Here is a 13259-nt window from a genome sequence, read left to right as displayed (position 1 = left end):
ATAGGGTTGGCATCTCTGATGATATCATGTTTACCCGCAGCAAGTGCTTTTATTGTAATCTCTGTTTATCTCTTTCTCTCTCTCTTTCTCCACGTCTCCCGGATGTTACAGACTCCTGGACGAGACTGGAAACCCTCAACGTTGCTCGCAACAAGCTGACCTCCCTCCCTCCAACCCTGTGCAAGCTCATCTCCCTGAAGCGCCTCATCATCAGCGGCAACCAGATAGACTTTGACGGCCTCCCCACAGGCATCAGCAAGCTGGTCGCCCTGGAGCAATTCATCGCTGCCGACAATCGCCTGGAGTCGGTCCCTGAGGGCATCTGTCGTTGCCCCAAGATTAAGAAGCTGATTCTGACCAAGAATCGTCTCTACACTCTCCCTGAGGCAATACACTTCATCACAGATCTTGAGGTGAGTGTCTTTTGAAGAACGTAGCATGGTTTCCATTAGAGAGAAAGCTTTCAGATGTATGATTTGTATGTTTGGGGTTTCATTTTGCCTTACAGAAGGGTCTGAAAGAAAACTTAACATTTCATAGTCGTTTTCCTCCTTGATATGCCAGGAACAAGGATGTAGAGGAAGCTGAACTTACCAAGCAGATTGAGGAATTACAATACATTATGCTTGCATTTTTTACCAAACCTGCCATGATGATTAGCTTTTGATTTAGGAAAGAACTTTAGGCTATTGCATATGAAAAGCCATTTAGTCATTTTGTGATGTTTCTGAATATTTTTTTATATCTTTATACTGCATGATGTACATTCACTCTGACTGAAGAGAGGTCATTTAGATAAATATGTTTCTTAATGAAAATTTTTTTGTTAAAGGTACTATGTACAATTTGCAGGCCCCAAAAATGAAAAGGTTGAATTCCAACGGCATTTGAAAGACAATACTAATTTACAACATCCCTCAAAAATGAAAGGGCTTAAAAATGGCTCTTAGTGGGGAAAAAACGACCCTTATTGGTCGAAACGACTTAAGTGATTGCAATCACCTAATTAATTGTCTGATTTTCAGACCCTTTTACCGAATGGTCTTATGTTTTTATTTTGATGACAGACACTGGATGTCAGGGACAACCCTGACCTGGTGATGCCCCCGAAGCCCATCCCACAGCAGATAGGAAGCGGAGCAGAGTACTACAACATCGACTTCTCCTTGAGCCATCAGCTCAGACTTGTAGGCGTAGTGCCTCCTTCACAGGCAAGCTCACCGAGTAAGCAACGCTTTGTTTCTGTAGTTGATTATAGCCAAATGTAAACACATTTTTTTTATAAGATGGGTAGGTGTGGTGCCTGCTTTATAGACAGGAAGCTCACTGGGTAAGCAACGTTTTGTTTCTGTAGTTAACACGTTATAATAGCCAAATGTAAAACTCTTTTTCTTATGAGACAGGTACATGTATGTGTAGTGTCTCTTTCATAGACACAAAGCTCACCAGGTAAACAACGCTTTCATATGTAGTTGGAACATGATTTTAACCAAGTGTACACTCACTTTCTTATGAGATTTATAGTATTCAGCAGGTATAAGTAGCATTAAATGTCTGTAGTTAAAACATTATTGAGTTAAGTGTAAACTCACTTTCATGTGAGATGTGTAATAGGGCCTCCATTGCAGGCAGGATGCTTGCCAGGTAGGCAACGTTTTGTTTCTGTAGTTTGAACGTTATAGCCAAGTGCAAACTCATTTTGTAGATTTTAGATTTGTAGTAGTGCCTCCATCACACACAGGAAGTTCACCAGGCCAGCAATGTTTTGTTTTTATGTAAATTTGTTGTCAACTAATTCAGAAGTAATGCCTCTTTTCAATTCTGAAAGTCACCAAGTATGCGGCATCTCATGTTATTTAGTTTATATAATTCATTAAATGATTCTACCTACAAAATTAATCTTTTGGGTTAGGGTTAGGGTTAAGGATATTTTAACCCATCACGTACATGTAGATTACTGTGATACTAAGTCGCTCTGAGATGGCCTCCATGACTTCTCAGAGTTTCAAACACAGAGGACCTTGTTCACAGAGGGTTTTTGTGGTGTTGCAAAAAACTGATTCATAATCCTAATCGATGTGAGATTATACCGGTACATGTAATTTTGTCCCTGGATTATGATGGGAATAAGAAAAGACACCCCAAATCAAAAGACTTTGCTTTGAGAAGCAAAATGGTGTCAAAATGCTGCTCAGGAAGTAGAGGAATATGATTGGGGGAAATAAAAGTATTTCATGTTGCATATCAATCTTACATGTTCATGATCTGTACTTTGTTATGTTAGATAAAACCTAAACAGGAAATGTAATGTCTTGGTTTTAAAAGCATGTTTGCAGACTTTCATAAAGATTCTGCAGTGGATCTGTGGTCAATTCAGCTACAGAACAAGACTTTCAAACAAATTGAAGGGTGTCTTTTAGACATCCATCACAGACACATTAACCATTCCACATCAAGACTAGTATTAAAGCCCCACTGCACTACTTATAGCTACTTGCGCCCTCTATATAGCAAACAATGCCTAATCAGTGCCTGTTGGTCCCTCGTGATCCCCTTTTTCTTAATATGTTTAATTGAGAGCTGAGTTGATGAGATAACCACCTGTTACTGACCTTGCAGGGAGGTCTAGTCCAGGGGGGGACCAAACTAGTGCAGACGGGCTTTAAAGCTGTAGTTATCTTTTGTCAATGTTCTGGTACTATGTTGCAGGTGCTAAGGACGCCCTTGCACGCAAGCGTAGACTGAGGGAAAAGAGGATGCAGATGCAGACTGCCAAGGCACAAGCAGCAAAGGCTGGACAGGACAAACAGGATCAGGTGCTCAAGGTAAGTAATGGTTGGATGATGAAGGAGGTAGGAGTGGTGGGGTGGTAGTGAAGGTGGTGGTGGTGGTGGGCGGTGGTGGTGGGCGGTGGTGGTGGGCGGTGGTGATTGTGGTGGTGGTGGTGGTGGTGGTAGTGTAGGTGATGGTGGTGGTGGTGGTGATGATGATTGTGGTGATGAGGATGATGATGATGGAGTGATGATAGTGTCCCATGATGCAGTGGTGATGGTGATGGTGATGATGATGGTTATTTGCTGTATGCAATGGTGGTGATGGTGCTTTTACTGCTAATGATTGTGATTCTGTTGCTGGTGATTGTAATATGAGGGTTATGAGTAAATCCTGTTCAATTATTATTATTTATTACCGGTATTATTTTTCATGTTCCATAATTGAACATGAAAAAATCTACTTGTAATCTTCCTGAATAAAATGTCAGGGAATTTTGTTTAAAGATACACGTTAGATACAACTGTTTTTGTTTACGATGTAGCAATATAAATAATGATTCAAATGTCAGAAATTTGAATCTCAGAAGTTCATTTTGAACAGTAATGCAGTGAACACAAGTGGGCTTGGAGGGGTTGGCATTGTAATCATCATTGGCATAACCTTTGACCTTTGACCTTTGTATGTTGTACTTGTAGGGTATGAGTGACCTTGCCAAGGAGAAGAATGAAGGGCCAGCGGCAGACGAAGATGAATCAGAAGTCAAGTGAGTTCAATCCGTCTTTCCATTTCTTTACATTTTGAAGAATCATATGAACTTACGTATACCCAGATCAAAGTTTTCTAGGTAGTTTACTTGCGACTTATTTTGATAATCATCCAGATTTTAATCGATTGCTTGGCAGGAGAAATTCTGGGACTGAAATTACCATAAGAGATGAATTTAACATGGAACTTAAATGGAATTTAGTGGGTTACAGAGTGCTTGAATCTGTAAAACAAAGTTCCATGTATGTGGTTTACACTCGTTTCCCCTTTTTTCCCCTTTATGTATTTTAAATTAGCAGACATTTTTTTACCAATAAACAAACATTAATTTGTTCCTTTATTTTTGCTGTTAATTCAATTTGATTATTGAAATGTCGACAGCTCTACTACTTAAAAAAAAAATTGTCAGCTTTGCATAATTGTGGAAATGTAAGGGCATTCAAACTTTTTTTCAAAGGTTATGGGTGTGTGTGATACTTTCTGTAACTCTTTAATTTGAGTTATAATTTTTTAGACATTGTTTTGTGATGAATTTACTGCTGTAATTCTGTCAATTTTTGAAATAATCTACCGACTCTTCATAAGGATGAGAAGAAGACGCTCAGAGCAGATTGTAGTGTTCAGAAGGTAACTAACATGCATGAAACGTGTTTAGATGGATCCAAAATACATATTCTGCATAGCTGCACAACTATATTGCATATGATTTTATGTATCGTATGTAATAATGAGGAAAAAATATATGTAAGACCTACTTGTAAATTTATTTGTGCTTTGTTCTGTTTGTATATTGTGTCTTGTACATGTCATTTTCGTTTGATTATTACGTAAGAACTTTAAAAAAAAATTATTTAATGTATTTTTATATCTTAATGTTGTTCCTTCAGATGAGTCAGTAGTACTGTACTTTATTATTTTTGTACATGTACATGTCCTGACAGTACTGTAAATTACAATACTGCGTATACAGTTACATATCTGTGCCACTATATTTTGTAAATATCTAATCTTTACATGTATTTTGCCTTGGTAAAGTGTTTTTGTGTACTTGCACGATAGTAGTGTTTCATGTACCAACTGCATGCCATATCTGTATTATGATTTAAGCATTCATGTCGTTATCTGAGGAACCTATTTTGCTTTGAAAGATGATTATGGCAAGCAACACATCTGTGATATTTCTCAGTATCTTGATATAAAAAAGATAATACAGTTGGTGAGTTCTTGTAAAGCGCTCATGTCTATGGACAGACTTGACTCTCATTGCGCTCTGCAATTCGTACCCTGGCTTTATCATGGCTGCCATTACGGCGCTCTTCCATTTCAAGGAAACCATTAACATCACCTGGGTCAGTTGTGGCACATGTAGATTAATATCTTGCCAAAGGACATTAGTGCCTCGGTGGGACTCGAACCGGGACCTTGTGATCCACAGCCTGGTGACGTATCCACTAAGGTTGATTCAGTGAATCAGTGTACTTTCCCAGTACCTCAGGGACATCATTGAGCATGTGCTGTATACAAATGATCTCTTTATAATCATATGTAATGATTATTCTTTGTAGTCTTTTTGTTTACATTCTTTAATCACAAAGTTTCAAGCTGATTTATTATTGGTAGTTTGTACAGGACAAATGTCCTCCCTCTTTTTTTTGTAATAAACTGATCGGCTGATCTTGCCCAGATTGTTGCTAGATTTAGATATAAATTCATGGGAAGGAGGGGGGGGGGAGGTATTGCATGTCTTGTTGCTTTTGTTAGGGTGTCTTTTCTTTCCATCTTTCTGACCATCACATTGTTGACACATTCAGCACTATTTCCATTTGAGTATCAAAAAACCCTTTAACTCCTAACTCTTTATGTTTCGCCTTGAACATCTTCTCATTCTCCTATAGACCCAAGAGCTGGATCGATGCACTTGAAAGGCCCCAACTAGACTACGCAGACTTTTTTGCAGCTAATTGCGGGACTGAACCAGGCCTTCATATCTGGCAGATAGAGAATTTTATCCCTATACAGGTGGAGGAGGGTACGTTCTACATGTATATCAAAAGAGTTATGATATCAGAATATACATATACCACAATTTATAGATAAAGCAGTGTTCTAATCGTAGCATTAGTAGTGATTATAATATTTACATGTCTTGTTTAATACCTAGTAATATTGTCTCGATGAGGACTTTCATAACTTTATTATTTTATGTCTGCTTCTCTGATTTTTCTGCTTTATTATTCTTGTATAGTTTTCTACAAGAATTTTACTTTCCTTTGGTATATTCACTAGACTTTAACATCATATCCATCCTTACAAAGGGAATAGTGTCCTGAAACCGACTCATAAGTTTGGCATGGATCTTTTGGTTCTTGAAAGTTTCATGGATGTTTCCTCTTACATTTCTGTACATGTACTTTTTCAAAATGTTAGATAGTATCTGTACCATACATTATAATCCCAAATCTTCCTTCTCTCTTCCTCTCCCTGCCATAGCCTTGTATGGCAAGTTTTACGAGGCTGACTGCTACATCATTCTCCAGACATTCTTGGACAGTTCCCAGAACCTGAACTGGCAGATCTTCTACTGGATTGGACAATCCTCATCGGTGAGTTGAAAATCATTTTCTTCCATTTGGTTTGATAGTTTGTTTTACCTGACTGCTAAGAAAGCATGTGTGTGCTTGTAAGTATTGCAACCAGGGGACCAACAGCTTTAAGTCCTTGCCGAGGGCCTAATGTCTAACAAAAAGGACACTAGTGCATCGACTTGGTTTCATACCTGGGACCTCGCAATTACAAGACCACTGCTTTTCACTATTCCATCGCGTCTCCTTAATTTTAATCTCAGTCACCCGAATATCTTCCTTGAAAAAAATTGAAACCATTCATGAAGTCAGACAACCACTGCAAAAAACAAAATGCAGATTCTTCATATTTGTATAGCCTGTAACAAAATTTTACAAAAATCTTAAAAGGCAACTTTGGTTCAATAAAACCTTTGTATACTACAAGTGTAATTCAAATAATTTACCAAAGTCAACAAGTCGCTCAAATTGTAACCTACATAGAGGTGGGAGAGATGCTGTAGCCTTCGATATTATGTAATTTTGTTCTTTAAAAAAAAAATGTTAAAGGTAAAGACCAGTTATGGTCATGCGATTGCATTGTGAAAGAAACGTGGAATCGATCAGAAAAGGTTGATCATCTAGCATATAAGTATTGGTGTGTACTGCAAGGTTCTGGAATCATCAAAATGATAAGAAATATGGCCCAGTCTTCGTAAAGTTACAAGAACTGTACACAGAAAGATGTATATGGGACTAAACGCACACTTGCGCGACACATGCGTTTATCTCTCACAGACCATTTAGATAAACTAATTTACCAAATATATCAATTAGTAGGCGGTTTCCCGGCAAATTTGTTATCATGTATTAGTCAAAACTTATTCTTTCACATGATTGGTAATAAGAGCTTTCATGTCATTTTTTGAAATTGGGGCGTTTCCAATACTGGTCTTTACCTTTAAGCAAAATGGTATTGTTGTCCATTAAAGCCTGTATGCACTAGTTTGGCCAGGGGGATTAGACGTTCCTGCAAGGTCACTGACAGGTGGTTATCTCATCAAATCAGCTCTCAATTAACATAAGAAAAAGGGGATCATGGGGGACGAACAGGCACCGATAAGGCATTGTCTGCCATATAGAGGGCGCAAGTAGCAATAAGTAGTGCAGTGGGGCTTTAATATTTTATCATAATTTAGCCGTTTCATTTTTATTCTCCCACATACAGCTGGACAAGAAGGCATGCTCGGCGATGCACGCTGTCAACCTCCGCAACATGCTGGCTACCAGGACGCGATCCATCCGAGAGGAGATGGGGGATGAGAGCGACGAGTTCATGGAGCTGTTCGATCACGGCATCGCCTACATAGAGGGTGGTACAGCTAGCGGCTTCTATTCGGTGGAAGAGAATACATACACTGCCAGGATGTACCGGGCATCGGGCACACAGAGTCTGCACCTTGAAGCTGTAAGAGAAACAATCATTGACAAATGTTTCCTTTTTTTGTTGGTAGTTTCCCCTTATTTCCCCTTGCTTAATTATCATACCACCCCTAACCCACGATGAGACAGTAATAGAGTACGAGGGCACCTAGCCGTCTGGAATAGAAAATGATCCCTTCAATGTGAATGATCATTCACTTCAGAAATATATTGTGAGAAGTCCCCCTTCTTTTTATATATTCTTAAAATACATCCTTATGTATATCCCTCTCAAAAATGGAAAATCTTCTACATGTTTAATATGTAGATACTCAACATACACATACCGGTACACTAATTACGCAGTCAACACCATAAATCTACTCCAGAAAAATATGACAATTTTAATGTGTTGTAGTTTGGGGGTTATCAATCAAAAGCATCATTTATTTAAAAACTTCTTGTAGTGTGTATATCATGTTATTGATAATGTTTGCCTTTGTCACTATGTACCCTAACAGGTTCCAATGGATCATGAATCGTTGGACCCTAAGTATGTGTTTGTGCTGGATAATGGGATGGACATCTTCATCTGGTATGGACAGAAGTCAAATCCCATCACAAGGTCGAAGGCCAGGTATGTCACGTCCGACGTAGATTACCTCCATTTTGCTGGTAACCAACGAAAATGCCTACATTTCACAAACATGTCTAGTACAATGCTCCATAGACTTTCTACAGGTGACGAAAGTCTACTTGTTCGTTCGTGTCTCCTTAGATCAAGATTAATGTAAAGTTCCTACATTAAATTTAATTAAATCAAGTTCTTCTATCCTGATGGCTGCGATGGCCATCTCATTTACAAGGGTCAGGTCTTCATCTAAAAGTCAACTGAAATGGTCTGTTGCCTGTTGTTATGCAGAGTAAGATTTGGACATGACACAGACGTTCTTAACATTACTAATACAAGAAAGATATGTCAGTCATCAAAGCATTGATGTTATACGAATAGGCCTGTAAATTATCATCTTGTATTGGAAATTTCCGTTATTTATATTATATCTTATATATTTTGGGGTCATTTGTAATTTAGATACAGATTAACTTAGATAGATTCACCTATTTCTTGGTTGCCGTGCAAAAAGATCAACGGGGTGAAGCATAAGGGACACTGCCTGAATTACAGTGGTTGTAAAATGATGGTGGAAAAGCTTTTTTCCATACAGGGATTGAATAGTAACATATTTGCAATACTTTTATTTAGGGTGCATGTATAATTGACTATTTTCTTGAGGAAAAAGAAAAATTTCTGATTTTTGTTAGTACATAGCAAATGAGAGGGGAGCTCACAGGATATGTCATAGAGTTGCCAATTTGTGTTAGATCGATCGCAAATCCAAAAATTCATAACTTTCTTATTGTTAATCAGAATTTGCTCAAACTTTCACTGACCTGTTCCTCTCATTTTTCTGCTTCTACCATTAAACACCAACCTAATATCAGGTTGGACTTCACCTTTAAATCTATCACAACTCTTCACGTCTTCAATCACAACATCTAAGGCCTTCTAATCCATCTCCACTCTGTATTTCTCTTTATCTAGGTTGATGTGTGAGAAGATCAACAAGATGGAGCGTAAGAACAATGCCAAGATCACCATGATGTACCAGGGTAGTGAGGTGGAGGAGTTCTGGGAGCCTATCGGAGGCTACCGAGAAGACTTTGTACCACAGGTAAGGACTAAGAATAAGTCTCCAAGTCATTGTCATGCCATTTGTGGGAAATCTTGCCTTGAGACAAATGCAGACAGATGCTTGTTTTTTCTGCTTTCTATAATTGAATTGATTACCAGGCAAAGATTGAAATGTATAAATGAACAGAGACAATAAGATATACCTCCGACTAGTATCTGAGGATACTAAATAAAATTATTCCTGTTATAAAGGTACTTGATGGCGTATAAATTATAGAAACTATGTTTGCTCTCTTCTTATCTGGCAGGAAATTGTACCATTCGGGAGATTACAAAAAGTGTATTTGTATAATATTGTATTTGTTTCTTGTGTTATTTTACGGTAGATCTACATGTGTATGTGACATTTCTGAATAGGGAATGAAAGCAATAATGAATTTGAGTTAATGAGATTTGATTTATTATTCCAAAAGCACTACATTTTCGTACAGTGGTTTTAAGTGAAGGATTGGGCATTTGACTTTTAACTTGTTTTTGTACATTGAATATTATTTTTACAGAGTAAGAGTATTGAGAGGAAGATATGGGTGGGGAGGGAGGGAGTGATGAAGGGGGAGGGGGAGGAGTGGAGAAAAGGAGAGAGGTACATTATTTCTTCTTTGAGACAGCACCAATGAGTTTATAGACATGACATACAGTTGTATGTTTCACTTTTTATTTAATTTGATTGCAGGACTGGCTGGAATCCTTCACCCCTGACAAACCAAGGCTCTACAAAGTTGGTCTAGGAACGGGATACCTAGAACTGCCACAAGGTTAGTCCTTAGTCAAATTCCTGTCAAAATTTAGGTTTGGGTTTAAAGGGTTTATACATGTACATCGTACGTGTTTGTAAAAGTATGTGCAATATGATATAATCGTCAATTTTAGTTATGGTCATCTTCATTTTTTACAGACAATTCTGCCTGCATTACCTGGGCAAAAAAAATGCTGCTGACCGGCAAGCAAATAAGAAGGGCTCATGCCCAATTGGACAATTAGAGATTTTGGTATCGATACTTGAAGATAATTCCATATATATGATGAAGAGGCTTGCCTGCAATAATGGAGTCCATTATTGGTTGTATATGGTACTAATTGTCCTATGTATGAATATACTGTACATGTTAGAGCCCCACTGCACTACTTGTAGCTACTTGCTCCCTCTATATAGAAAACAATGCATAAGCGGTGCCCGTTAGTCCCCCATGATCCTCTTTTTCTTATGTTAATTGAGAGCTGAGTTAGTGAGATAACCACCTGTCAGTGACCACGCTGGATGGTCTAATCCCTCCTGGCCAAATTAGTGCAGATGGGCTTTAATACCTGTGAATCTAAATCACATGCTCTGTTTGTTTCTCTTTAGTGGAACTACCCAAAGGGAAGCCTCACCAAACAGTACTAGAAACCAAGAATGTGTACATCTTGGATTGCAATGCTGATGTCTTTATATGGTAAGTAATGGGACTGATGCTTCAATGCAAGCACATGTAGATGTCATTTCATAAAAGAAAAGATAAGATAAGAAAACGTCAGAACTTTCTCTGTCCACGTACTCAGGAATATTTTAGGTTGATTTCTCTTTGCATTCAATTTTACCAGAACAAATAGGAAAGAGGCAAAAATATTTCTACTCTATTTTATGATATGTTGAAAAATTGGATTTGAACGAATTAAGATTCAACATTTTTAACAAAGCATTAAAACTCTTTATTACCATAGGTCCTGTGGTTGCCTTATGCCTCAGTTACACCTTTGCGTATTTGGCTTGCGTATTGCTGCGTATTTATGGCAAGCCGTTCAAACATTTATTCCTATTTCTTGATATCGAGAAATGATTTTCTGTTGTAAAGCAATGGTAATGCTTGACATCAAGAATTTGATTTCTTGATATCGAGAAATAGGAATAATTGTTAAAATGGCTTGCCATGAATATGCAGCAATACGTAAGCCAAATACGCAAAGGTGTGACTGAGGCATTACCTACTTGCCTTTGCCCTGTTTCGTGACCCATATTTAATAGTAACAATGTTGTGTAAATGACTGAATTCTGTCCCTTTGGAATGAGCAAAGTTGCCATATAATGAAGCAGTCATAATTATACAGAGCTATTTTGCTTCTTTCCCTTCGGCAGAGGAGTGATATTTGTAAACATTGCATGCCCTTTATTGCAGGATTGGAAGGAAGAGCAGTCGTCTGTGGCGTGCGGCCGCCCTGAAGCTGTCCCAGGAGCTGTGCTCTATGCTTAACAGACCTACCAATGCTACAGTCATCAGGATACTAGAAGGGTAGGTACAAACATAGCATATTGAGAGAGAGAGAGTTGTGACATGTGCATCTACTCGTACACGAGATGGGTCATAGGTCAAATCATGTTGCTCCAAATAGTCCCCTCCCACATATAATCTCTATGAGAGGGAACCATTTTGGAGCTTCATGAGATGCCTGACCAATCAGTAGCAACATCTGGTGACGTAACTATCCCTCTCAAGTAGCTCTGGTACAAACCTTGAACCCATTGACTCCTGGACCTGTGTGGCTCCTGTATAAAGCCTATGGGAATTAAACAATTCAGTATTCAACAGGTTAAATAGAACATGCCTCTCTTTTGTGTGAAGTGTGAGAGATCATTCATACCAGTTTCTTTTTTCATTGTAGTAGGATAGGATGTGTTAGGTGACCCTCGACCTTCTTATCTTTAAGATGCCGCCAGGAACATTCTGCAGTTAGAGACTCGGTTTTCCTTTATTCTTGTATCCTGCTGAAATTCATTTATCATTAATGTGTAAACATCTTGCTGTTGCCAAATGAGCATGGGAAATGATATTTTGTTTCATCTTCTCTAAGTCATGATATTTGTTAGGCTTTTCTATTGCAGTTATGGAATTTGATAGCTTTAAAATAGATATTGAGACTTTCCCTATGTGTAACTTCTGAATGAATGCCTTTAGGATAATGCCCTTGAAACCCACTGCATAAGACTTAAAATTCATGTAAGATATGTTTGTGCCCCATTGAACTCTCTTATGAACCAATATGTTGATATGCATGCATTTATTTGAGCTCAATTTTTACATAATGCTATTTTATTATAGTAACGAATGAGTTCAAGAGGTCCTTTAAAAAAAAGGTCACTCACTTAATAATGACCACTTTTATACACTGAAACCTGTGTATTAAGACCACTCAAGAGGGAAAAGATCATTAGTCTTTATAGGCAGGTGGTCTTTATGTACAGGGTCCTTCAATAACGTTTGAATGAAGTATAAACCTTTTTCACAGGAAACAGTTTTATAGAAATTGGATCCTTCTATGCAGGTTGCTAAAGCAGGTTTCCTAGTATTTCAGTTTCCTTCCAAAATTTCATACATCTTCATCAACGTTCCAATTTCATCTTTCTTTTTTTACTCTTAGTGTTTTTATTTGGATTATGCACTGTTTTGTTTCATTTGCACTGTCCCTGTGTGCATTCATTAGATATTTTATATAAAGATTCCATTTCAGTTTCAAATCACTTCAATAAAATTGCACAAATACAACATTGTATAACTAATTGATCCATGTGCATGAGGATTTGAAATTCAATTTTTGTGTACATTATGAACAGGAATATTTATGGACAATATTTGGTATTACCCTATATTTTTAGGATTAAATAAAAAATAAAAAAAATTGTTATATTTAAATTACAAAATGCAAAATTTGTTTAACTTGTTTGGAATAAAGATTTTAGAAGTCTAGACATTTCAATACTTCAGGAATGATTCAGAATGGGATTAATTTTCTTTCATTTTCATTGCTTTATTGTGTGCTGTCTGTGCATTTGCATACCTCAGTGATTTTTGTTTGATTTCTTTGAAGTGATGTTGGCAGGCAGCACCCAATCATTTCTTCTAAGGCAAATAAATAAACGTTCTTAAAATACAAAAGACTAAACCCTGTATTTCATAGTTTGTTGATTGCAATTATGCCAATGTCATCAATTTTGTATTTCGTGTTTCACT

At 37.6% G+C, this 13259-nt stretch overlaps 1 protein-coding gene across 3 annotated transcripts in view; it reads left to right on the top strand.

Moving 5' to 3' along the window:
- LOC100894086 (protein flightless-1 homolog) overlaps nucleotides 1-13259 on the top strand; it is a 45265-nt gene that overhangs the window by 15702 nt on the left and 16304 nt on the right. For all 3 annotated transcript variants that reach the window (XM_030991426.1, XM_030991432.1, XM_030991436.1), the window contains 12 exons: nucleotides 112-413; nucleotides 1068-1224; nucleotides 2710-2825; nucleotides 3471-3538; nucleotides 5436-5569; nucleotides 6031-6143; nucleotides 7330-7569; nucleotides 8045-8160; nucleotides 9127-9256; nucleotides 9950-10031; nucleotides 10622-10709; nucleotides 11430-11543. In XM_030991426.1, coding sequence (XP_030847286.1) covers nucleotides 112-413; nucleotides 1068-1224; nucleotides 2710-2825; nucleotides 3471-3538; nucleotides 5436-5569; nucleotides 6031-6143; nucleotides 7330-7569; nucleotides 8045-8160; nucleotides 9127-9256; nucleotides 9950-10031; nucleotides 10622-10709; nucleotides 11430-11543 — 1660 coding nt within the window. The remainder of the gene's footprint in view (nucleotides 1-111; nucleotides 414-1067; nucleotides 1225-2709; nucleotides 2826-3470; nucleotides 3539-5435; nucleotides 5570-6030; nucleotides 6144-7329; nucleotides 7570-8044; nucleotides 8161-9126; nucleotides 9257-9949; nucleotides 10032-10621; nucleotides 10710-11429; nucleotides 11544-13259) is intronic.

Source organism: Strongylocentrotus purpuratus, unplaced genomic scaffold, assembly GCF_000002235.5.
Source record: "Strongylocentrotus purpuratus isolate Spur 01 unplaced genomic scaffold, Spur_5.0 spur5_contig_845, whole genome shotgun sequence".
Taxonomy (NCBI): domain Eukaryota; kingdom Metazoa; phylum Echinodermata; class Echinoidea; order Camarodonta; family Strongylocentrotidae; genus Strongylocentrotus; species Strongylocentrotus purpuratus.
This window is presented reverse-complemented; position numbering and strand designations above follow the sequence as displayed.